Source organism: Megascapheus bottae, chromosome 26, assembly GCF_031878675.1.
Source record: "Megascapheus bottae isolate mThoBot1 chromosome 26, mThoBot2.hap1, whole genome shotgun sequence".
Lineage (NCBI taxonomy): Eukaryota > Metazoa > Chordata > Mammalia > Rodentia > Geomyidae > Megascapheus > Megascapheus bottae.
This window is the reverse complement of record NC_143534.1, coordinates 21,118,428-21,144,506: the sequence shown is the minus strand read 5'-3', so window position 1 is coordinate 21,144,506 and position 26,079 is coordinate 21,118,428. Positions and strand designations below refer to the sequence as shown.

The following is a 26,079-nucleotide window of genomic DNA, read 5'->3' as shown; positions in this document are numbered from 1 at the left end:
CCAGTTCAAATCCAAAAGGTTTTATAGAAAGCATTAATGTATAGAAATGTAATAATAAAATTCTCAATATAAGCTAGTTCAAACCAGATAGCCTTAAGAACAGAAGAGCCAGGCAGTCCTGATTAATTACTGCTTGTAATCCTAGCTACTCAAGAGGCTGAGATTTGAGGATGACGGTTTGAAGTCAGCCTGAGTTGGAAATTCCATGAAACTCTCACTTCCAATTAGCTAGCAAAAAGCTGAACATGGAGCTGTGGCTGGAAAAGTTCAGGGACAGCAGCCAGACTCTGACTTTAAGCCTCAAGACAGGTTAAAAATGAGTACATAAACAAAAAAGAACTGAGACAGCATATTCCTGAATAATATAAACTAGTTAACTACCTTATTAAAAAACTAAAACATTACCTTTCAAAGAATATTAAGGGCTATTTGAACTTTCTCTATGTATTCTTTTAAAAGGGGTGGGACGGTAGCCGTAAGCTGAAGAGTTCAAGAACAGCACCCAGGCCCAGAGTTCAAGACCCACGCCCAACCAAAAAACAAACGACAACAAAAAAAAACCCCTGCAAATTCTATATCCAAACTCATGGCCATTTGTGTATTTCTTATAACAATGCAGACATTAGGACAAGGAGAAATAACTAGATGTTCTAGAAAATTACATATCCATGAAGTAAAATGCAGAATATTAGTCAGATACCCAGTATATACAAAAATAAAGGGATTTCATATCAAGAAAGTCACATTTCTGCAACATAACCAGTACTTTTGATAGAAAAGCTATGAAATTCTACAAATGCTACATTAAAAATAAATCTTAAGAGACAAAAATAGTTTAAGAGTAAACCACTCAATTATGCAAAATAGGACAGGTAAGAAGCTCAGTGTAGTCATTTAACAGTTTCAAGAGATATTTAAAATGAAAAAAACATTAGGACATGAATGTGGCTTGCTGAAGCTGTAGATGTATGAATAGTAAAGTTCTACATCAGGGCCCTGATATAATGGGCTCAAGAGAAAATGCAACTTGTCACACAGTCATGAAATTAAATAGTGAACTTGATTTTCTTCAGGGTCTGTGCCTATAAAATAGCTTGAGGTAAGGGTTTTTCCCCTTTCCTACTAATGTTTGTTGTTTTGGTTTTTTTTTTTTGGCTGTGGGGCTTGAACTCTGGGCCTAGGCACTGTCCCTGAGCTTTTCAGCTCAAGACTGCTGCCCTACCCCTTGAGCCACAGTGCCATTTCTGATTTTCTAATGGTTAACTGGAGATGAGTCTCACTGACTTTCGTGCCCAGGCTGACCTTCAACAGTGATCCTCAGATCTCAGGCTCCTGAATAGCTAGGATTACAAGCGTGGGCCACTGTACCCGACCCTATTATATGTTATTATTGTATTTCTGCCATTCTAAACCTTGTTGCCTACCAATAATAATTCACACATGAACCAATTCAAGTTCATTTTTATAATGATGCCATTTTGGGATTTACAAATTTTAACCAACTAACCGACGTAACCACCCGATTGTATCTCAAGGAGGTAAGGAGAACATAATAAAAAGAATATATGTCAACATTGGGGCTGGGAATTTGGTCTAGTGGTAGAGTGCTTGCTTAGCATGCACAAAAACCTGAGTTACGTTTCCACAGTACCAAATACACAGAAAAAGGAAGAAGTGGTGCTGTGGCACAAGTGCTAGAGCTCTAGCCTTGATAAAGCCCAAGGACAGTGTTCAGGCCCTGAGCTCAAGACCCACAATTGGCGCCCCCCCACTCAAAAAAAGCCAACATTATATTTGATAGTCTACTACTAGAGATGAGCTGGGTGAGGTGGCTCACACCTGAGGCTGAGATCTGAGGACCGTGGTTCAAAGCCAGCCTGGGCACTAAAAAGTCTGTGAGACTCTTACCTCCAAATTAATTACCAGAAAACCAGAAGTTGCACTGTGGCTCAAGGGTAGGATAGTAGCATGTAGCTGAAGAGCTCAGGGAGAGTGCCCAGGCCCAAAGTTCAAGCCCAAGGACTGGCCAAAAAAGCAAAACAAAAACAAAAGTTCACAGTATTTATCACAACAAAGGCTATCAAGGAAGATTCCTTTATTAAGATCAAACGTTAAAGTTGCAGATATGAAAACCATGCTCTCACTGAATTATACAATGCTTGTCTGAAATTATCTAAATGCTGGGCACTGGTGGTTCCCAACTGTAATCTTAAGAGGCTGAGATTTTAGGATCATGGTTTGAAGCCAGCCCAGACAGTTAGGACTTCATCTTCCATAAACTACATTCCGCCTCCCCCCACCCCTCTGGGCAACAAAAAAGCCTAAGTGGAGCTGTGGCTTAGGTGGTATACACTAGCCTCAGAAAAAGGCTCAGGGACAATGCTTAGGGCCTGAATTCAAGGCCCCCAGGACAATAGGTGTATGCGCACGTGCATGCGCGCACATGCGCTCATGTGTGAGAGGAAACAATTTGTAAAAGTTGCATGACCTTGTATCAATTGCTGTCACCCATGTTCTCCTTAGTAATACATGTATTAGATGCACTATTAATCAGGGGTCTTGGAACTATTCTATATACAAATGAATATGGAAAACACCAACAGAACAGATGGGCCTGTACTGAACAAGCACTGTTTTCTTATCATTATTCCCAACAGTATGGTAACAATGTATTCAGTTAACTAATCTACAAGATTAATACATGGAAGGATTGGTTTATTTTATATAGATGGAACATTCATACACACAGTGTTGGAAGATATCACTACCTTCAAATCATAGTTTCAAAAAAATAATTTTTTTTATCAAGTTCTAGCATGAAGAACTCTTACAACCCAGAAAAAAACGTATTTCAATTTAAAACGAAGAGAGATGGGGTTGAGAACATTGGAAAGGTAACACAGATAAAGATGCACTGTTCTCACACTTGGATTTGAACTGTCTCCTTTGGTAAAATGCTTTTAAAAAAATGAACAAAAGATCTGAATCAGCACTTCTCCAGACAGAGAAACAATCAAGAACACAGAAAGATGAACAGCAGTATCAGTCATTGGGGAAATGCAAATCAAACTAGCAATTACCTATCATTTTATAGCAAAAGAACAGTGAGGTTTAATTGGATATAGAAGTCTCATAGACTTTCTTGCACAGATTGGCTTCGAACTCTGATCCTTAGATCTCAGCCTCCAGAGTAGGTAGAATTATAGATATTTCAACCCAGTGCTGGTGGCTCACATTTATTTTTTGCCAGTCCTGGGGCTTGAACTCAAGAGTCTGGGTACTGTCCTTGAGCTTTCTCAGGGCTAGCATTGTACCACTTAAGCCACGGCACCACTTCTAGCCTTTTCTGTGTATGTGGTAACAAGGTATTGAACCCAGGGCTTCATGCATGCTAGCCAAGCACTCTACTGCTTGCTAGTCCACACTTCCGACCTAACATTTTTAATAAAATTAAAAGTAAGCCAAGGGGCCATGATTTGGCCTAGTGGTAGAGTGCTTGCCCGAAGACCTGGGTTCAATTACTCGGTAACACACATATAGAAAAAGCCCCGAGTGGTACTGTGGCTTAAGTGGTAGAGCTCTAGCCTTGAGAAAGCCCAGGGCTCAGGCTCTGAGTTCAAGCCCCAGGACTGGCAAAAAAAAAAAAAAAAAGTAAATCAAACTCATGGCAACAAAAGCCAGGATAATTCTGGGAAGGGTACAGAGAATATAATCCTAACAAAGGCAGAACAAAAGGGCCTCCTTGACTCCTAATTTCATTTCTAATAAAACAGACCATCACATCATGTACTCCTTTTTTAAGTTTTATACTATATAAAATCTGTCATACAAAATAATGTAAGCTAAAAATTTTAAGTGTTTTTTGACAATCTTTAAAAATTCCGAAAGAAAATCTTCTCAGAACAATATAGAACAGTTACAAACAATTGTTTTCTCTTCCTCTGCTCCTAATATTGCCCAAAAAGGTGTCATTGCATAACACTAGAGGCATCAAAAACTGCAGTTTGAAAGCAGAAGGATATACAGAGTAAACAATCTCAAACATATCTTCTGGGCTTACTGTAAAAACAGGTGCTGAACACCAGGCCCTAGTGGTTTCACACCTGTAATTTTTTCTACTCAGAATAGGCTGACATCTGAGGATCAAGATTCAAGGCCAAGGCTAAAGCAATGCCTAGTGGTAGGGTGCTTGCTTAGCAAGCATAGAGCCGTGGGTTCAATTCCTAAGTATCGCAAACACAGAATAAGCTGGAAGTGGTGCTGTGACTTAAGTGGTAGAGTACTAGCCTTGAGAAAACTCAAAGTCAGTGTCCAGGCCAAGTTCAAGTCCCAGTACATTGCAGAAAAAGAAAAAAAGATTCAAAGGCCAGCCCTGGCTGAGAAATTTGTCAACTCCTATCTCCAATTAACCAGCAAAAAGCCAGAAGTGGAGCTGTGGTTTTAGTGGTAGAGTGCTAGCCTTGAGCATAAAGCTCAGGTATGGCATCAAGGCCCCAGGAGCAGCATGGGCACGTGCACCCATGCGCATACATGTGTGCACGCATACACACACAACCTAATTAAGTTTGCCGTTGTTTCAATGCCTTAGCCTCTTAACCACACAGCAATCATGCCTTCAGTTCCCCCAAAGATCCTAACAGTTACTCTCATCAAGGTTAATGTCCTCAAGGACGGTAATTCTCAGTTTTCACATTAAGCCAATCTATTGATAAATCTAGACATTCTCAGTATACTTGCCTCCATAAGATAATTTCTCTTCCTCCACTGCTTACATATTCTCTTCAGTACATTCTCCTTTATGAGTCCATTCCTATGTCCCTGACTCATTTTTTATCCTTGTGAAGCAGTGTAAACCAACTTCCTACTGGTTAAATCTAGTCCCATTCCCTCATTTACATATTGCTTATGGTTACTTCTGCAATACAAGGAAGAACTGAATGCAAATGCTCCAAACCAGTTCAGCTTAACAGTATGATAACAATATGCACCCAGGAAAAGCTACACTGATCTTTTCCCCAAGATCAGTAAGTAGTGTACAGTAGGACAGGTCTTAATGCAGTGGCCATCACCCACATCATATGGGTGATACTTCACAGTTCAGTGTTGCTAAAGATTATACTAAATGTATCTGACTTAGACCTCCAACTTGTAACGCTATCCTAGGTCAAAGAGCCTCTGTATCTACAAAACTAATGTCCAGCCTGTAGTCTCCAAGTCCCTAGTTGATAGTCACTTTCTAGAGTTTAAATGAATATACTCCCACTGTTTTCAGTTATAAATACCCCCAATCTCAGTCTTTAATTTTTAAATCCTACCTACTTATCTGCCTACTATCTCCATTCAGATGCTAAACCAAAATGTCAGATGTAAGAGAACCAAAAAAGCCAACAAAAAAAAAAAAAGCCAACAAACAAATCAAAGCCCTCTGGTCCTCCCCATACCTTTCAAATCTGTTATTCTGTATTATTCATTCAAGTGGGGATTCCAGCCTATGACTGTTTTTTCCAAAATTCAAGTATGCTAAGAAATTGACCTAGTTGATTCTTTCAAAGTACATCCAGTCAAGCTACTTTTATTGCTATGACCCTAATTCATGTCACTACTATCTTCTCCTTCTTTACTTTCTTGTTTTAATAAAGAAAACTTTGTAGCCTTTGTGTGGCTAATAACACTGTATATTTAATATTAATGGTTTTATAATACTTGTATTAGCACTGGTTCAAATATGATTTTCTAAAAAACCATTATTTATCTGCTGTGTTCCTTTTTCCATTATTTATGAAGTTATCAATCCTTGTGGAATCAAGAGAAAAGAATTCACAGTAACTTTCACTGTTATTACCAAGTTATTACCAAGTGACATTAGGTCAAACTCATGTAGATGACAAAGCATAGGCTACTTATTTATATCAAATCCAGAATGTATCAATTTTTCTTTTGAAGTACAATGCTACACACTCATAAAATCTTAGGCAATCATCAACTAAAAATGAAAAGCTCCTACTTGATTCATTATGGTCAAGCATTTGTTTCCAACAGATCTGCTTCAGTTGAAAAGCAGTTTTAACTAATGAAATGTGAATATCTGAGGATCAAGGTTTGAAGCCAGAAGAGACTCATCTATAATTCACCAGCAAAAGTGGAAATACAGGTGGTACTCAGTGGTAACACCACTGAGCAAAAGACAAATTAAAGTGTGAAGCGCTGTACTAGGCACACAAAAGTTTGTATGCAATCAAAAAAGATAGCTAATTACTACTTGAAAAAGAATAAAAGCTAAATGTACCACTCTGATTTAAAACTTCATCACAAAGCTTTAGCAATCAAAATAAAATGGTGATACTATTCCAAATACAGACCCATATGCAACATGGGACCTACATGTATGATGCCTAGGGTTGTTGCCTGTAATCCTAGCTACCTGGGAGGCTAAAAACAATGGAGGATCAACGTTTGAGATCAGCCCTGGCAGAAAAACTTGCAAGATTCCCTTTTTAACCAAAAGTAGTAGGCCCAGGAAATGTTCCTGTCCCTGGAAGACTCAGGTTCCAGGACAGCCAGGACAAGAAAGTCCTTAACTCAGTTTCTATGGAGGATTGATGGACAAGGTGGTGCACACCTGTGATCCCAGTAATTACAAAAACATAACTGACATAAGTCAGTTCAGGCATATGCTGAATGGAGAAAGGGAGCCACCTGATGCTTAAAAAATAAGCACTAAAGTACAGGGCTGGGAAGGAGTGCTGTGGCTTGAAGCAGTAGAGCGTTAGCCTTGAGGAAAAACTCAGGGACAGAGCCAAGGCCTGGGAGTCCCAGCCCCTGGAAACAACAACAAAAATACCACAGGGCTGAAGGTATGGCTTAGTGGTCTTGCAATCACTATGCTCTAAATTCAATCCTAGGCCCATTAAAAAAAAAGCGCTTATAAATAAACTCACAAATATAGAATCCTAGGTCTTTGATAGTCATACAAAGAATACACAATAGGGACTGAAAACTGTCTTCAGTAAAAGGTCCTGGGGAAAGCTAGACACAGTGGCTCCTAACTATAATCTTAGGAGGCAAAAGTAGAATGGCAGTCTAATTTCAGCCCTAAGCAATTACAATACCCAATCTAGAAAAAATAAAGCAAAAATGGAATTGGAGACTCCCAAAGAGGTATGTCTATCTGTCTAGTCATCACAAGGCTGAGTTCAAATCCCAGCAATACCAAAAACATGTTGGGAAAATTGGCTATCTACAAGAAGAATAAAATTGGACTCTTGTCTTACTAGACAGAAATCAACAGAGAACAGATTAAAAACTTGGAAGTTTGAAACTGTAAGAGGCTGGGAATGTGGCTTAGTGATAAGAGTACTTACTCACCTACCATGGATGAAGCCCAGTACCACACACCACACACAGAAAAAGGGGGAAGTGGCACTGTGGCTTAAGTGGTAGAGTGCTAGCCTTGAGCAAAAGAAGCTCAGTAATAGTGCCCAAGGTCTGAGTTCAAACCCCAGAACTGGAAAATAAGAAAAAAAAAAAAACAGAAATCGAAATGTATCAATGGATTTTCACAACAGAAAATACACAACACAGATAACAGTGTTCAGTCACAAAAAAAGGAGGTATTTGTTATAATATGGATCAGCTTAGAGGACATTACACTAAGTGATCTTATATGTAGAATCTACAGACAAACTCATAGAAGCAGAAGAATGATGGCTGATGGCAAGATGGGAAAGATGTTAGCGGAAGGATACAAACTTTTCACATACACAATAAACAACGTCTAGGGAACCAAAGCACAGCACAGATGGCAATACACTGACCAATTCAATCTTGGTCAGTTAAGCTTTAGAATAAAAGAAACTACAGCTAATAGAAACAAATCTTCTAAACCAAAATGGAAAAAAAAATCTTTAAAAAATTCAATTTTAAGTATAAATTTATCAGTCTTTTCAGGAATGTAAGCAATTACCACCATCTAAAGTTTTGTTCAATCTTCACGTAAGATTACACATTAAATGAAGTGAAAAAGATCTTAGTGAGCAAAAAACTGCTAGCAGAAAAAATACCCCCAAATATTCAAGCCAAAAGACCCAATTTAAATCTATGCTTAAAACTGAACACTGAAACAGCTCACAATTACGACAAATTCATGAAACCTTCCAATGCAACCCACGAGCTGTGATCTATATCACTAGAAAGCAGTGCCTGGCAAAAATGTTTCAAGTATCATATTTGTGCATCTGTGGTTTGAACAGTATTCCAAGGTTCTCTAGTGTCTTTAAGAAACAAAATGTCACAATGAATTAAAAGGAAATCCTAGTAGATCTCATTCCAGTCTAAAAATAAATTATACTTGCTTCAGAAAAAAATTAAAGGTCCATTCATCCCTTCATATTCAGAGGTTACATATCTGAGAGCTCAATCATGAATCAAAAATATCTGGCTCAATGGTATGTACAGTGATAACCTGGTGTGAAGCAGCTAACAGAGAAAGAGGCCCAGAGCTACACACGCACGCGCTCGGGCGCGCGCACACAGGTATAGCACAGAGAAAAGAGGTTAGAGATGACTATGGCCTTGTAGGCGACTGTGAAGAACATGTGAGAGGGATCTGACATAGAAATAACTAGATCTGAATTAAAAGGCAAAAAAGGAGGAAGGAGGATTATCAGCCTGAAAATCTGTGAGCCTGTTGTTTCCATATGGTAAGATACAAACCATTTTCAAGAAAAAGTACATTAGGGAAAAAGTAGCAAGTAGCCAATCTTAAAATACCACAGTACTATCAACATAAACTGATGGCATGCAGTAATGGACAGGGTAAACAATCCAGACTAAAATTGCATAGTTAAAGTAATTCATCAATAATTCATAAATAAAACAAATTAATAGACAAAAAGGAATTCAGAAAACAGTATCATAGAAGTAAACAGCATGCATGAGATACCTAAGAGAAATACAAAGCCCTCTATAGGGCTAACAAAGGTATAAAATGTTCTACTAGCTCCTTAAAGGTTTGTGGTGCATATGAAAGGCATTTCAAGTATTTTAACATAAAGAATGAGCAAATATGCATTTCTTAAAAGTCGATTCTAAGCCGGGTGTGGTGGCTCACGCCTGTAATTTTAGCTACTCAGGAGGCTGAGATTTGAGGATCAAGGTTCAAAGCCAGCCTGGGCACTAAAGACTGTAAGACAGTTATCTCTAGAAAACGGAAAGTGGGGCTTGGCTCAAGGGTAGGGCTGTAGCCTTGAGCTGAAGAGCTCAGGGACAGCGTCCCAGCTGAGTTCAAGCCCCAAGAACCACAAAAAAAAGAAGAAAAAAAAAGTTGATTATACCTGCACTGTGAAGAATGTACTTCCATTAGGAAGAACAGTATATTCACTTCTTTAAACTAAAGCCAAAGGAAAATAGTGACTTGGCTAGAAAAGGTAAATAGAGGCTGGGAATGTGGTTTCATGGTAGAGTGCTTGGTTATTAGCCTGCATGAAGCCCTGGGTTCCTTTCCTTAGTACCATATAAACAGAAATGGCTAGAAGTGGTGCTATATAGCTCAAAAGAGAGCAAAAGCAGTCCAGGGATTGTGCCCAGTCCCCGAGTTCAAGCCCCAGAACATGCAAGAAAATAAAAGTAAACAGACTCATGAACTGTTTCAGAAACAAAATTCAAGAGACACAATAAACACTGGGGGCAATGAAGTACAGTGAGATTAAGAGTAAAAAATTAAGCAAAGTAAAAAAATATTAAGTTGCACCAAAGCTTTCAACAACAATAAAAAATCTAAAAAAAAAATGACTACTATACTCCTGGGCACATGTACACAAAAAGAAACTAAAGTTTGCACACGGATGTTGAAGGAGCCATCCCAGAACCTGATACAGTGAAAAAGGAAATGGCACCATTACAATGGAGCTGTGAAGACAATGTTGTGGATTCAGTTCACAAGAATGTGACATAGCAATTAGGGCCATAAACAAAATGTTAATATGCTATCCTTCCCCTGAAGCAGCTATTTTGCAAATCCTTGTCTTTATTCCTTATAGCTTTCCTGTAACAAAAATTCGGGTGGACAGGCTCAACTGCAACTTCAGAAAAACTTTTCCTTAATTTGTGTTTGTCTTGGACTTTTCTGTTACTACTGCAGAAAAATATTAGTGAGAGGAATAAGAGTAACAAAGGGTAAGGATGATCAAAGTACATTAAACACATGTAGAAAAACATTACTGTAAATCTTATTACTTATATGAAAGAAGCATCATAGGAATTATCTGAGATTTGATGAGAAAGACTGTTGGGGGATGAGAATGTGGCTTAGTGGCAGTGTTTGCCTACCATGTATGAAATCCTGGGTCCAATTCCTCAGTACCACATACATAGAAAAATCCCAAAGTGGTGCTTTAGCTCAAGTGATAGAGCTTTAGCCATGAAAAAGCTAGAAGTGACGCAGTGGCTCAAGTGTTAAGAGTGTCAGCCTTGAGCACAGAAAGGCTCAGGGATAGTACCCAGACCTTGAGTTCAAACCCCAGGATTAGCTTAAAGAAAAAGGGGGGGGGCAGGAAGTGGCATTGTGGCTCATGGGTAAGGCATAGCCTTGAGCTGAAGAGCTCAGGGACAATGCCTAGGCCCAGGGTTCAAATCCTATAACCAACCAAAAAAAAGCTAGTGATGGATTCTATGAACTTGGTCAGGCACTGTGGTTCACATCTGTAATCCTAGCTACTCAGGAGGCTGAGATCTGAGGATTGTTGTTCAAAGCCAGCCAGGACACTAAAATCTAGAAAACTAGAAATGGTACTGTGGCTCAAAAACAAAGAACAACAACAAAAAAACCAGACTGTTGGGCCATATCCCCAAAAGTGATGAACCAGGATATGCTACATTAACAAAATTCCTTCAGGTTATCATCATATCAATAATTAAAGACCTAACCATTCAAAATTCAAAAGCAGAGCTGTGGCTCCAAGTGATAAAGTGCTAGCCTTGAGCAAAAGAGCTCAGGAACAGTGCCCAAGCCCTAAGTCCCAACCCACCAACTAACAACACACACACAAAAATACGTAAATTCCCAGTCACATCAGCAATTCTGGTACAACTTCCTATCTAATTTCAAAAAAAAAAACTATCACTTTTCATAACTCAAAAGCTGTAATATTTCTGATTGATGACCACTTCCACAAAGAAGGATGTTATTACAAGTGCCACCTAATGTAGTGTTAATAGTCTTATACTAAGTGTAAGCATATATAAAACCATTCCTGAGCATTTAGCTCAGAAGTAGAAGACAGCATGTATAAGGTCCCGTCCTGAGTTCAAATCCAAGTACCACAGGAGGAAAAATGCAATGTGTATATAACCATACTATAATTTTTACATGGTTCTTTTTTTAAATACCATTAAAAATGTTTACTGAATACTATACTCCTAAATCCTGTTGGTAATTTTTCATAGCATGGTGACTTTCAAATAACTAAATACCAAGATACATGAAGTACTGAAAAGGAAGAAAGCAGGTCAATAATAGCTGTTTTAGAGCAGTCAAAAAAGGCAGACCTCTGAAAAAGGATGAAAGACACATTACTGAAATTAAAGAGTATTTATACAAAGAGAACATGATTAAGCCAGAAAGATCATAATACAAAAATAAATAAAAGCCAGGCGCGATGGCTCATGCCTATAATCCTAGCTACTCAGGAGGCTGAGATCTGAGGAACAACAAAAAAACCAAAACCGAGGTACAGTTCAAGTAGCATAGAGCTAGTTGTGAGCAGGAAAAAAAAAAGGCCCTGGGTTCAAACCCCAGCGCAGACACACTTATACAACACACAGAGGTAAATAAAAAGCTAGTTAAAGGAGTAAAACTTCATAAAAGCATATAAATTTAACCTGTACAACATTGAGATCTGAGTGATAAGTACTCATCTTATTATGAAAATAAATCTAATTATCACATCTTACAAATTTTACTTCTAGTTACCTCTAAACAAGAGATTTATTAACCAGGTACATGTAATCATAGCTATTCAAGAGGCTATTCAGGTTTGAAATCAGCCCAGTCAGACAAAACCAAGACTTATGGAATTAACCAACCAAAAGCCCAAAGCAGAGATCTGATTCAAGTAGCAGAGTACCAGCCCTGACTAAGGGCTGGGAATATGGTTCAGCGGTAGTGTTTGCCTAGCATGCATGAAACCCTGGGTTCAATTCCTCAATACCACATAAACAGAAAAAGAAAGAAGTGGTAGTGTGCTCGCCTTGTGCTTCCCAAGCTCAGGGACAATGCCCAGGCTCTGAGTTCAAGCCCTAGAACAACAAAGAATGCAAGGCCCTGAGCACATGCCCCAGAACCACTGTTAATTACATTTTAATTAAAATATGATTTTTGCAACTTTTTCTTTCTGGATACCTGTATGTAAATAAGCTAGGTACCTGTGACTCACACCTATAACCCTAACTACTGAGATCCATAGGTTCAAGGTTAGAAGCCAGCTTGGGAAGAAGTCCTGAGACCCTGGTTCCAAACTATTCAAAAGCAGGACTAATAAAGTTCAAGTACAGTAACACCAGCCAAGCAAATCAAGTTAGGTAGAGCCCTAACACTGTCAAAAATGTAGAGTTTACAAAAAATTTTATCTCACCAGTAAGTCTTTATTATAAATCTTGGATGAAGCTATAAACGTTAATCTACATTCACTTCAAGAAATCATAAAAGAAGGCAGGCATCAGTTGCTCACGGCTGTTAATACTAGCCACTCAGGAGGCTGAGATGATGCAAGGACTGCAGTTCAAAGTCAAGTCTAGGCAGGAAAGTCTAAGAGACTCTTATCTCCAATTAACCACCAGAAAACTGGAAGAGATGCTGTGGCTCAATGCAGTAGACTGGTTGTCTTGAGCTGAAGAGCTCAGGGACAGCACGCAGGCCGAGTTCAAGCCCCAAGACAGAGCAAAACAAACAAACAAAGGGCCCGGAGTTTGGACTAGTGGTAGAGTGCTTGTCTAACATGCACAAAGACCCGGGTTCGATTCCTCAGTACTACATACATAAAAAAAAAAAAAAAAAAAAAAAAGCCAGAAGTGATGCTGAGGCTCAAGTGGTACAGCTCTAGCCTTGAGAAAATCCAAGGACGGTGTTCAGGCCCTGAGCTCAAGCCCAAAGACTGACCTCCCCGCTCCTCCCCCCAAAAAAGCTAAACAAACAAAAATCTGTGCATATAGTCTCTATGAAAATCAGAGTAGTTAAAAAAACTAAGAAGGGGCCAGGAGTTTGGCCTAGTGATAGAGTACTTGCCTAGCATGCATGAAGACCTGGGTTTGATTCCTTGCTACCACATATGTAGAAAAAAAGCCAGAAGTGCTACTGTGGCTCAAGTGGTAGAGCTCTAGCCTTGAGAGAGCCCAAGGACAGTGTTCAGGTTTTGAACTCAGGTAGGACTGCCCACACCCAAAAAAAATTAATGACGCCCTGGGTTTGATTCCTCAGTTTCACATGACATAAAAAGAAAAAGCCAGAAAGGGCACTGTGGATCAAGTAGTAGAGTGCTAGCTTTGATCAAAAGAAGTCCAGGGACAGTGCCCAGACTGAGTTCAAGCCCCAGGACTGGCCAAAACAAAATGTGGTGTAAGGAAAGCATATTTTGACAAAGTTCACATAGCATAATGGCTTGTAACTTTAAAGATTTTTTTTTTTAATCATTAAGATTAACATCCTAATTGCACATGCAAACCTAGCACTCAAGAGGATAAGGCAGGAAAACAAAATTCTATAGGCCACTTTGGGTTACAAAGGAAGGCTATCTCAAGAGAAAAAAAAACTTTTTTTTTTTTTTTTGGTCAGCTTGGGGCTTAAACTCTGGGCCTAGGAGCTGTCCTTGAGCTCTTCAGCTCAAGGTTACTGCCCTACCATTTGAAGCCTCAGCCCTACTTCCCGTTTTCCAGTGATTAGAGATTAGAATCTCATAGTTTTTAGTGCCAGGATGGCTTTGAACCTCCATCCTCAAATCTCAGCCTCTGGAGTAGCTAGGATTACAGGTGTTGAGCACAGCCCCCAGCAAAAAGCAAAATTTTTAAATGAAAGAAATTTAGAACTAGTTCAATGAGAAATATAACTGTTCTTACATTCTATTTTCTTTTTTTGCCAGTCCTGGGGCTAGAACTCAGGGCCTGAGCACTGTCCTGGGTTTTCAAGGCTACAGCTCTACCACTTGAGCCACAGCACCACTCCCAGCCCTTTCTGTGTATGTGGTATCAAGAAATCAAATCAGGTCTTTGGGAATGCTACGCAAGCACTCTAACACTCGGCCAAATTCCCAGCCAGATGAGACTTTTTTTGGGGGGGAGGAGGGGGGTACCAGTCCCGGGGACTGAACTCAACCCTGGGCACTGTCTCTGAGCCTCTCTGTGCTCAAGGCTAGCGCTCTACCACTTGAGCCACCCTGTATTTACTCATGCCTAAGAGCACTAATTATCCAACACACTGTTACTTTCTGATAATCACAAATATACTTATTTGGATTTATATTTAAAGATAAAAATTTGAGGGAGGACCCAAGAGAGTGGCCTAGTTGTAGAGTGCTTGCCTACCCTAGCATGCATGAAGCTCTGGGTTCAATTCCTTGGTACTACATACACAGAAAAAGCCAAAAGTGGGCCGAGAGTTTGGCCTAGTGGTAGAGTGCTTGCCTAGCATGCACGAAGACCCGGATTCGATTCCGAGGTACCACACACATAGAAAAAAGCTGGGAGTGGTGCTGAGGCTCAAGTGGTAGCGTGCTAGCCTTGAGAAAGTCCAAGGACAGTGCTCAGGCACTGAGCTCAAGCAAAAAAGAAAAAGCCAAAAGTGGTGCTGTGGTTCAGGGGTAGAGTACTAGCCTAGAGAAAGCTCAAGACATTGCCCAGACCTCGAGTTCAAGCCCCAGTACTGGACAAAAAAAAAAATTCATAATGCTTGTAATAAAATCATAGACACAGGAAAAAAGCTGTTTCGAACGCATTACCAGTAAAATAACTGATATATACTTGAAGTCAAACTACAACGACTGAAGTTTACATGAGAAAAGAAATACAGCAGCCCATCACAATAAAGATAATGTAGTCAAGAATGTAATTTTAGTATTAATTTACTGAAGTAGGCAGGCAAGCAGCCAGAAAACAAATTAGAAGTAGAGACTTACTTAGAAAACAACTGCATTGAAAAGTAAGTAAAAAGCTTCTAAAGCTTCTTACAAATGGAACTAAAGTTAACATCAGCATCAGCAAAGAGAAAACCAAAAGCCAGCAAAACCTGGGCATTCACACATGAAGGAAAATAACAAAGAAAAAAATACAGAGAAAGTGTTAAGCACTGGAAGTGGACCTGTGGCTCAAGGGGTAAGGTGGTAGTCTTGAGTTGAGGAGCTGAGGTACAGCACCCAGGCCCAGGGTTCAAGTCCCATGACCAACAAAAAAGAAAAAAAAAGTGTTAAGCATCTAAAAACTATCAAAACTCAAAAAGTATTTAAAATCACTGTTGACACACAGTGGATACCCACTGTTTGTTGAAATGAATAAGCAGCACACTACTTCACTATATAGAGGTGATAGCTAATAAAGAAGCATTCTATGTGTATTTAAACTGACTTCTTCCTAGATTTGAAAGTATGAAAGATAACTCAGTCCCTAAAATAAGAACCTGAGAGTATATAAGGTGAGGGACCAATACTTTATTTTGTCATAATTGCCGAATTTTTTTTCAAAATAATAGTGTAATTAGAATCTACCATTCAAGAGCTAGCATTAAAAACTCCCAAGGGTAATTAATATATAGCATCTTTTCAGGCTCTATGTTAACACTAGAAATTCAACCCACAAAACTGAAGACATTAACAGTTTTATTTTGCTACCAAATAGCATTTAAAACGTTTTTATCTGTGCAAGTAGGACAAAGCATTATCTATATTTAAGAACTATTTTTCCTCACATCCAAACTGATACCTACACAATTTTATGGCCACTAGTAACTACATCAATCCTAGCTGGGACTTATGTAGGAGGCCAGCATTTCTCAATACTTCAATGCACGATCACACTGAATAAAGCAGTTATGTCTATTCTAAGAGTCAAAAAGGAATGAACACTAACAAAAAGATGTAGGATATTTTAAGTAAGCAAAGACTGTATTAAGAAGCAAAATCAAATGGCTATCATTTAATTTTCTGCTAGTTTTTCCACTAAAATTATAAATAACTCGAAGTGCTACTTCAGCAATGAGATCTTTCATGGAAGAAAATATGGATGTCTACCTCAGTAAAATTAGTTTTTAATATAGGCTTTACAAAGTAATGTTTTAGTAAATTTTGAGCAATGTCAAATTTTCTTTACTCAGCCTCAGTACAAAGAGCATAAGTAATAATGGAAAGTATCAACACTGTGCAAATGGAATGGGGCTAACTTCTAACGACTTAGGAATATTTCCACAAACATGTATGCTAAGAACTGGAGAGTATGCAAAACCAATAATAACAGAACCAAAAGTTTAGTTTCCCAAGTTACGGTGAACTTTTTTTATCCCTTTAACTGTTACAAGCAATTCCCATTATCATATACATGTGGGTATTACATGTATTACATTCCTATAGTAAATGAATCAAAATTGATGTAACACAACATTTAACTTCCTCAAGCCAAGATTGGAACTCAGGGCCTTGTGCTTGCTAGATAAGCTTTCTACCAATTAAGCCATCCTCCCTCCTGGCCCATAGTCACGGTTGTATTTCAGAAAATAAACAAGAAACTTGGAACAAGAAAGCTACTCACCACCTTCCCTCTCTCTAACTCTGTGAGTATGCACATTTTTGGCCTTATTGTGACCTGTGCTGTCACTATATTTGTTTTCAGGACTATCAGATCTCCGCAGCATTTTATTTGGTGGTGAAGGATCTGCGGCGTCTCGCATCTTCTCATGTCTGTGATCACCACTACTGGGGTGACTCTTTGATGAATATTTAAGTGCCTGTAAAACATCACCCCCCAAAAAAAGACAAATTAAACTTTAAAATCAACTCCCTAATCACATTGCTAATTTTGATACATAAACTTCATTTCAATTTTATAAGTTTAGTAAAATTGGCATTTTCAAATCTGCCTTTATTCAGTTAACACCTATATACTTGAGGTACTTTAAGTTTCCCAATCCCAAAAAAAAAAAAAAAAAAAAAAAAGATTCCTAGTTTCAGGCTTTTTTTTTTAAGCCCTATTTGGACAACGTGAAAGTATCTTGGCAGTTTCCTCAAAACATTGTTCTTTAAATATGACAAGTTCCATTTTGAAAACTTTAATGCACAGAAAGCTAGACTGAACCCTACCACAAAAAAAACTTCATACCTAGTGATATATAAATGATATTTACGTTTATGCAAACTTATTAATCTAACCATCAGTTTTCCCATTTCTTTGATTCAAATAAAGCATTTCTGACCTACTTCCTGGTATAGATGGTTTTAAGCTATAAAAACATTGGCCCAAATAAACCGATATATTTATCAACAATGCCTAAAAAAGCCAAGTACAACTTAGTGATAGACCACTGAAATAATTATTTGATTTTAATCAATATTTAAGACAAACAGGATATATTTGTCATTTATAATGGGTAAATAATGGTTGGGGAGACAACAGGTTAATCTTGAACATATGCAAATTTAATAATAATTTGACATCTGGAAACCTGTTTGTAACTGCAAGTTTAACACATGCTAGATAGCACCAGAACTATCAGGTTAGAAATACTCATGCTTTCAGAGATTAGACAGTGAAGTATTGACTTCTGTTGTCACTTGATAGTCACCAACCGTGAGCACAACCAATACTAGGACTGCTGTACCGTACTCATTAAAAAGTTTACTTGCAATAACTGTAGTTATCAAAACGTAACCCAGAAGGCCCCGAACCATTCAGAACCACTCAACTAACCAAGTGTTCAATTACTGATACAAAAGCACAATCTTTCATCTGCAGGGCCATCATTTGTACACACACACACTAAATTGTAGAGAATAGTTTATCACTGAGTTAAGAGGTGTAACCCTTGGCAGTTTCTGAGAAGTTTCCCTCAGTATAACACCTTTGCCTTAACTTCCAATACCCCCACCACATGACGTACAGCTCTCTCTGAATTCACCTATCACTACCTCCCACCGATTCCTTCACTCAAAATACCCACTCACATCTTCCTGCTGAGAATGGTTTTTTTCTTTCCTTTAAAAAAAAAAAACCCCACAACAGTCAATTAATCACAAAACTCAACTGCCAAGGTAAGTTCCCGAGCCCCTCCGGAGGGCACTCCCGGGGCCTAGCAGCGGGTTTGTGGGGGGATCGCGGTGCTACTTTCAGATTTGTTGCTGCACCGCGGGGCCTGCAGCGACTTGTGAAGCCTGCGCTCGAGTAGCCGTCCCTCCCTTCCCCCTCCGGCCCCTGCCAATCCCCCCGCCCGGCCGCGGCCGGTACCTGGTAAGGCTGCGAGTCCCCCCTCCGGTCGTGACAGCTGAAAAACAGGAAGAAAAGGAACGGTGACTCGAAGACGCCGCGAGGGGAGAGGAAGCAAGCGGGGCCCCCCCCGGCCCCGGGCGCCCCTCCCCGCGGGGGACCTCCCAAACGTACCGGCGCCGAGCCCGGCACGCGCGCCCCGGGCACACCCCGGGGGCCCCCGCGGCGCCCCACCCCGCGCACCCGGCCCCTCCACACACACACGCACGCCGCCGCCCCGCCGCCCCGCGCGGCCGCTCCACCTCCCCGGCCCGATCCCGATCGGGGTTAACAACAAAAATGGCGGCGCGGCCAGCTCCAGATAAGGAGGCGCAGCGCCCGCCCCCCACCCCGCGCTCCCCGCCCCCCGCCGCCGCCGCGGCCCGGCCCGAAGCGAAAAGACAAGATTTACCCATCACTGAGTCTCTGCTGTTTCCTCGCATACATTACCATCAATGCCCGGCCTGTGAGTGTGTGTCGGGGAGGGGGGAGAGCGGCCGCGGAAGGCGGGCGGGCGGGCGGGCGGGCGGGCGAGCGTGCGTGCGGGGCGGGCGGGCCGGCGGGCGCGCAGGCGGCGGCGGCGGCGGGCGGCCCCCGGCACCAGGGCCCGGCGCGCCCTCCGAGTCTCTCAGCACCTCCCCGTTACTGACGCCGGCGCCCCCGGGCCATGGCCCTCCGTCGACAGCACGCTCACTCTCAGCCGGGGCAGCGGCGCCAACTACACGGCGGCCGAGCGGACGGAGGGGGGGAGGGGGGACGGGAAGACGCGCCCGGCTCTACCCCGCCGAGAGCGACCGCCTCCCCTGCCTCCTCCTCCTCCTCCTCCTCCTGCTGCTGCTGCTTCAGCTCCCCCGCCGCCTCCTCCTCTCCTTCCCTCCTCCTCCCCCCCCTTCGCCGCCGCCTGGTCCTCCTCCACCTCCTCCTCCCGCCGCCGCCGCCGCCGCCGCCGCTGGTGCCGCCGCTGCCGCTTCACCAACTACATCCGGGCAACTCGGGCGCCGCGGCCTTCGGAAAGCCTCGGCAGTTTCCGCCGCGCCCCTCCTCTCCCTCCCTCGGCTTCCCCTCGCCTCCCCCGCCCCCACCCCGCGCGGCGCCACCACGCCGCCTTCGGCCAACCTCGGCTCGCTCCGGCCTTCCTCTTCCTCCGAGGCCTGGCTCGCTCCCCGCCGCCGCCGCTCAACCCTCTCCGGCTGCCGCTCCTTTTTTTCCCCCCCACACTGGCCAAGTTTTACGGTCACCACCGCCCCCAGGTTAGGGGCAGTCGTACCCGGGGACCTGCTCGAGGCTGGTCCCGGGGGCCCCGGGCTGCGCAGAGCGGGAGCCGCCTCCGGGAGGACCGTGGGGCGCGAGGGACGCCATCGCGGACTAAGTAGTGGCGCGGCGGCGGCGGCGGCTGCGCGTGCGCCCGGAGGCGCGGCGGGGGCGGGGGCGCCCCTCGGCGAGCTCCGGCCGCCGGCCCCCGCCCCCTGCGCGCGCGGGCGGGGGCGGGCGGGACGCCCCTACAATTGGGCGGCGGCGGGCGCGGACGGCTCCCTCGGAGCTGCCTCGTGGGCCCGCGGCGGAAGTCGCCCTCCGCCGGCGCTGGCGCGCGGGACTCCCGCGGGGGGCTCCTGCACGGCCCGGCCCGCCCCTCCCTCCCGTCCCCGAGAGACCCGGCCGGCCGCCGCTCACCGGGCTGCCGAGCGCGCGGCCGTCCGTGCACCGGGCCGGGGCCGCCGCCAGCGCGTCGCACCCCCCCCCCCCCCGCGCGCACCTGGTGAGACGTCAGTCGTGCCCCGCCCGGAAGCGCGAGGGAAAAGCGGGCTTCCCCGGCGACCAATGGCGGACGCGGAGGGTCCGGGAGGCGGGGGGGGGGGGGGGGGGGGGCACCGATCCGCCCCAGTGCGCGGAAGATCCGCCGTCCCAGTCCTCGCCACCCTCCCCGACTCCCCCCTACAGAGGACCCCGTAGTGAACATTTGCCTTGGTGTCTGTACTTAATTGCTGGAAATTTTAGTTTGGATACAAAGACAAGGAAAATGTCACTTGGTCCAAATACGCTTTCCATCCCTCCGGTGGCATTTCTTTGATTTTTATCTATTTTAATTGTTCAGGATGGAAAGGATCGCAGTGCGCGTTAACATACAACTGTTCAAATCCAGAAGACAAACCGGATGCACATCAGAAGAAACAAGATTCCTTTACAAGAACAACAGTATCGAAACGTGACCGGGGGGAGCCAGGAGGGATGATGGTACGTGCCTGTAATCTCAGCCTTCGGGAGGCTTAGGCTGTTCATTCTAGGCCAGCCTAGGCGACCAAGAAAGACCTTATCGCCAAAAAGTTTAACCTTCTTGCTAGATAAGTGGAGCGAAATAGAGTAGGGAGAGGCACCGAAATCACAACTGATAGGGAAAAAATGTAATATCTGTGTATCTCAAGGCGGCCGGGGTTTTTTTTTCTCGTGTGAAGTATCTTCTGTAACTTGTTAGCCCGTCAACGGTTAACCTTATTATTGTTTATAGGGACCAGTAAAGCACCCGATGACCGTGGAAACTAAGGAAAAAAAAAAATTGTAACGTTCTGAAACGATCCAAAAACCGAAGGCTCTGCATCCTATCTCTGGTACATGCCCCCAAATCAGATTCGAAGGGGGCAAAACATACACGCCCTATGCAGAAGCTGAAACTGGCTGCAGTACAACTTGTATTCCTCATTTAGTGAACTAAGGGGCTTGCTGGGTTGCCCTATCCCATTTAATAACAAGTAGGCTGGGGATGTGGCTCCTTAGGTAGTAGAGTGCCTGCTCTTAAAGCTCGAGGCCTGAATTCAAATCCCAGTACCTCCAGGAAAGAAAGAAAATGAACTGAAATATAAGCAAACAGCTCTTAATCGTAGTGCCTATTCACCCACATCAAATTTATTTGTATGGACTCGAAAGGTGTAGTGAGAAATTTAACTTAGCTGATACCTATTTTCCCAGCTGAGATGAGTGTAACATTACAGTATTTGACTCTGGCAACAGGATAAAGTGCGTTTTTGTTGTTGTTTGTTTTTTTGTGGGTCATGGGGCTTGAAGTTGGCCTGGGCACTGTCCCTGAGCTCTTCATCTCAAGGCTACCACCCCTACCCTTGAGCCAAGCCCCATTTCCCATTTTCTAGCGGTTCATTGGAGATAAAGAGTCTCAGGTCCTTTTGTGCTGGGGCTGGCTTTGAACCTTGATCCTCAGATCTCAACCTCCTGAGTAACTAGGATTACAGGCGTGAGCCACTGCACCCTGCTAAAGTGCGTTTTAATGTGTACTTATTGCCATGTGTTTTTTTTTTTTTAATTTTTATTTTGTATTGGTGAGTCTGCTTTTGCAAAGCACCACTCAGATACGAGAAGCTTTGAAGAGGAAACATCTGCCAGGAAGCTTCAGGCTTCATCTCTAGTGATTTTGACCATGAGCTCCCTGTTAATGAGTCAATAAGTAGGAAGTCAAATATCTTCAAACAAACATAAAATAAGCTTATCTGTTCATCAATTGATTAAAAAAAGAAAAAAGTGACCAGAGGCGCATAAAGATTTAACCTTGTTTTTACCCAGGGAGCAATTCAGAGTTTGTAATGATAATTGTCACAGGTAACTAGACTCATGTAGGGTTGGGATGTGAAACAATCACCTATTTGACTAAAGAGCACATTCAATATTACAGTAATTTTTTAAAAAACTCATTGTCTGGGACCAGGAGTATAGCCTAGTGGTAGATTGCTCACCTAGCACGCACAAAGCCCTGGATTCAATTCCTTGGTACCACATACTTAGAAAAAGCTGAAAGTGATGCTGTGGTTCAAACTAGCCTTGAGCAAAAAGTGTCCAAGGACAGTGCCTAGACCCTGAGTTCAAACCCCAGGACTGGCCCCCCCCTCCAAAAAAAATCCACCTTATTGTCTAGCTTAAATCCTTTGGATATATTCTCATTCCTTCCCTCTTTATCTGCCTAAAGCACAACAGTGGTTAATTCCTACGAATATATCCCTGAAACAGAGTAGCTGAACTTGGCTGGAGAAAAACAGCCAAGTTAATGTTGAAGTTACCTGTGTTCCCCACCTCACCAGACTACATTTCCCTAATCCATTTATCCACCTTTTTAATGGATGTGTGGTTTCATATCTTGTAAATCCAATACTTGTTTAAAGATCTTGTTTTTTAGGTCTAAGAAAAAACACAAGTTAGAAAATGTAAACAAATCCTGCTTACTCCTTCACATCTGCCTGCTATTACATCTGAATAAGTCATCATACTGGGAACAAATAAGCTGCCTAAGACCAGACTTAACCGTTTTGCACTGTATTGCATTTTAATTGTTAGAATTGTTCACTTTGCCTGTTACTTCCCTCTTACTAAGATCAACTTCCAATAAGAAGGCTGTGGTAGGTATAATCTTGGGAGCAGGAAAACAACAAAAACACTGTCTCCCTCCAAATGTCCTTATACGAATATTTCATCTCTGGCATCAGTGGGTCACGCTTGTGAACTTAGCTACTGAGGAGGCTGAGAGACCTTTATTATATTTTATTTATGTATTTTTTTTTCTAGTTCTGGGTATTGAACTCAGGGCCTAACTGCTGTCCCTGAGCTTTGTTGCTCAAGGCTAGCATTACTTCCACTTTTTCTTAAGTAGTTTATTGGAAATAAAGCCCAGTTGTGAGACACTCTTAGCTCCAATAAACTACTCAAAAAAGCCAGAAGTGGTGCTGTGGCTCAAGTGGTAAATTGCTAGCCTCGAGAAAGTCCAAGGACAGTGCTCAGGCCCTGAGCTCAAGCCCAGGACTGGCAAAAAAAAAAAAAAAAGATAGTTTACTTGGGGTGTGGGGGAGGGAAATGGGGACAAAGACATGAGAAGGGGGAATAATGTTTGTGAAGTAATGTACCTTCTATGGTGAATGTAATGTAACCCTTCTATTAATTATAATAAAAAATATATTTAAAAAAATTCTCACAGATTTTTATACCCAGGCTCTATGAACCACAGTCCTCAGACCTGCTTCCTAAGTGGTTACAATTATAGGTGTGAGCTGCTGGAACCCAGCCTCTTCAAAGATTTTTGAGACAGGATGTCACTAAGTTTCCCAAGCTGACCCACGACTCACAATCATCCTAAGCTTCCTAAATGCTAGAATACAGGTATCCACTGTGCCCATTTATGTAAGCGACTAGCTCCTGATAGGTATGTTGTCCACCACTTATGCAGATTATATTTTAACTATAATGTGTAACTAAAAGCAGAAGCTTTGGGTTTTCAGGTTTGTGGATATAGGTCTTAATTGTGAGGACAAACAGGACAATGGTAACAAAAATTAATATTTAGGGAAGAAGAGTAAAGACCTTCAGATATAGATCCCATGTGGATCCTGTATAATGTGAAGTAGCTGTGTAACTGTTACTTACTGACTCAGTTATCAGTGATAACTGAGTTTGGCTTTACCAAACTGACCAATTTGTTATGTTCCTCCAAAACAACAGATATTTAAGTTCAGGGACAATTACGATCTCTAAACCTAAATCTTTGGCCTCTATCTGGCACAGTTTTTTCCCCCCCATATATTTTTTATTGTAATTAATAGAAGGGTTACATTACATTCGCCAGATGGAAGGTGCATTACTTCACATACATTGATACCCTTTCTCATGTCTTGGTCCCCATTTCCCTCCCTCCTCCCCCTCCCCTATCTGGCACAGTTTTAACCTGAATTAACCCAACTATTCACTTTCTAAATTTCAAAAGAAATATATACATTACTAGGTACTGGTGAGCTGAGGATGCTCTAATTGTGAATCTGAGCTTCATGCCTCAGCCTCAAGGTGCTTCTGCCATCTCAAGCCCACCCCTCCTACCAGCCTCACTTGCTGCAGCTGCATGCCCCCTTCATGAGTGCCAGTGAGCTCTAGATTTGATTGTCACTGCATACTGCTTGATACGTGAGTGGTTCCGACGTGCTGTAAAGTTTTATTGAATTCTTATATTATTGAAAAGCATCTTGTGTTTGAGTCTATTGCATACCTTCACCACCTCCATAATCTCAAGTCCCAGGATGGACGCTGTTGTCAGCAGTCTGAATGCTAATAAAGAAATAGGCAAAAATCTACTGTATCTAAGGTCATTATTTCAATATCTAAAGCTTTTCCTCCACTTGTGCTTGCTGTGTGTGTGTGAGAGAGAGAGTGGGGGGGAGTGAGTTGTGAGGCTTGAACTCAAGGCCTATCTCTGAGCTTCTTTTGCTCAAGACAAGAACTTAATCACTTGAGCCACATAGTTCTGATTCCCAGCCTTTTGGGGAAGTTTGGTGCAGTCTCACAGACTTTCCTGCCTAAACCGGCTTCAAACTGTGATCCTCAGATCTCAGCCTCCTGAATAGCTAGGATTACAGGAGGAAGCCACCTGCGCCTGATTGCTTATGCTTTCTTTTTACCCTTTTAATATATATTCTCAGTTTCTAAATTTGAGTCATTATCATTGGTCTCTGGGGATTGGGGGGGACAGTGATGGGAAGCACATACACACAATGTCAGTAGGAGCTTGAACTCAGAGCCTAGGAGCTGTCCCTTAGCCTTTTTGCTCAAGGCTAATGCTCTACCAATTGAGCCAAAGCTCCAGCGTTTTGGGTTTTTGTTTGTTTGTTTTTGCATGAGGAGGAGGAGACTGGGTATTGGAGATCAGGTCCCATGAATCTGTCTGCCTGGCCTGGATTGGAACTGAGAGCCTGAGATCTCAGCCTCCTGAGTAGCTAGGATTACAGGTATGAGCCCCTGTTGCTTGCCTTTCTCCTTGGTTCCTGTCTGAGCACTACCTTTTTTTTCTTTTGTTCTTTTTCCTTTGATTTTCCAGTTTTGTGGTTTGAGCTCAGTGCTTTCTACTTGTGAGGCAGGTCCTCTACCACCTAAGCATGCCCCAGCCTATGACTTCCCAGATAGCTGGGCTTATAGGAATGAGTCAAAAATCCTATTCTTAGCAATCAAAAGGCTGAGATCTGAGGATCATGATAGCAATCCAGTCCATGCAGAAAAGTCCAAATCCCTGTTAACTACCAAAAGGCTAATAGAAGAGCTGTGGCTGAAGTGGTAGAACACTAGTCTTGAGCCAAAGATCTCAAGGACAGGACTCACACAAAGTTCAAACCCCAAGACCGGCATCTCCTCCCCACCACCAAAAAAAAAAAAAAAAAAAGATTAACTATTCTTATAGGCTCATGCCTATAAGAATCCTAGCTATTCAGGAAGCTGCGATATGAGGATCATGATTTGATGAAGCTACCCCAGGCAGGAAAGTCCATGAGTCTCTTGTCTCCAAAGCTGGAAATGGAACTGTGGTTCAAGTGGTAAAGCCCAAGACTTGAGCACACATGCTCAGGGATAGCATCTAGGCCATATAAGTTAAACCATAGGTCTGGCACAAAAACAAACATGAAGAGATACTTTTCCTCAACTCTACATTCCCACCCTTGTCCCCATTACTGTTCTGTCACCTTTCTCAACCCAATTTCCAGTAAGTCTTGTGTGTACCTCCCTAATTTTGTTCTTTAGTCCTTTATTCATATTTCACTGTAATCTGACCTCTCCACCCATAAG

General features: G+C 42.4%; 1 protein-coding gene and 1 long non-coding RNA gene across 6 annotated transcripts in view; one reads left to right on the top strand and one right to left on the bottom strand.

Moving 5' to 3' along the window:
* The window catches only part of Wac (WW domain containing adaptor with coiled-coil), a 54,310-nt gene extending 34,467 nt beyond the window's left edge, over positions 1–19,843 (bottom strand). For 2 of the 4 annotated variants that reach the window (XM_090319106.1, XM_090319108.1), the window contains exons 1-3: positions 18,902–18,998; positions 18,472–18,508; positions 16,783–16,978 (exon numbers count right to left, since the gene is read on the bottom strand). In XM_090319106.1, coding sequence (XP_090175232.1) covers positions 16,783–16,978; positions 18,472–18,508; positions 18,902–18,942 — 274 coding nt within the window. In that variant the 5' untranslated portion in view covers positions 18,943–18,998. Of the gene's footprint in view, positions 1–16,782; positions 16,979–18,471; positions 18,509–18,901; positions 18,999–19,605 lie in introns of those variants that run through there. The other 2 variants (XM_090319109.1, XM_090319107.1) reach the window with 2 other exon arrangements.
* On the top strand, positions 18,872–25,658 carry LOC150046060 (uncharacterized). Of its 2 annotated transcripts, none has more exons than XR_016532718.1 (3): positions 18,872–18,955; positions 20,582–20,721; positions 24,257–25,658. It is a non-coding gene; the product is annotated as an uncharacterized LOC150046060 (long non-coding RNA). The 2 variants fall into 2 exon arrangements; XR_016532719.1 differs by lacking the exon at positions 18,872–18,955 and adding an exon at positions 20,137–20,252.
* Positions 25,659–26,079: the final 421 nt, after the last annotated feature.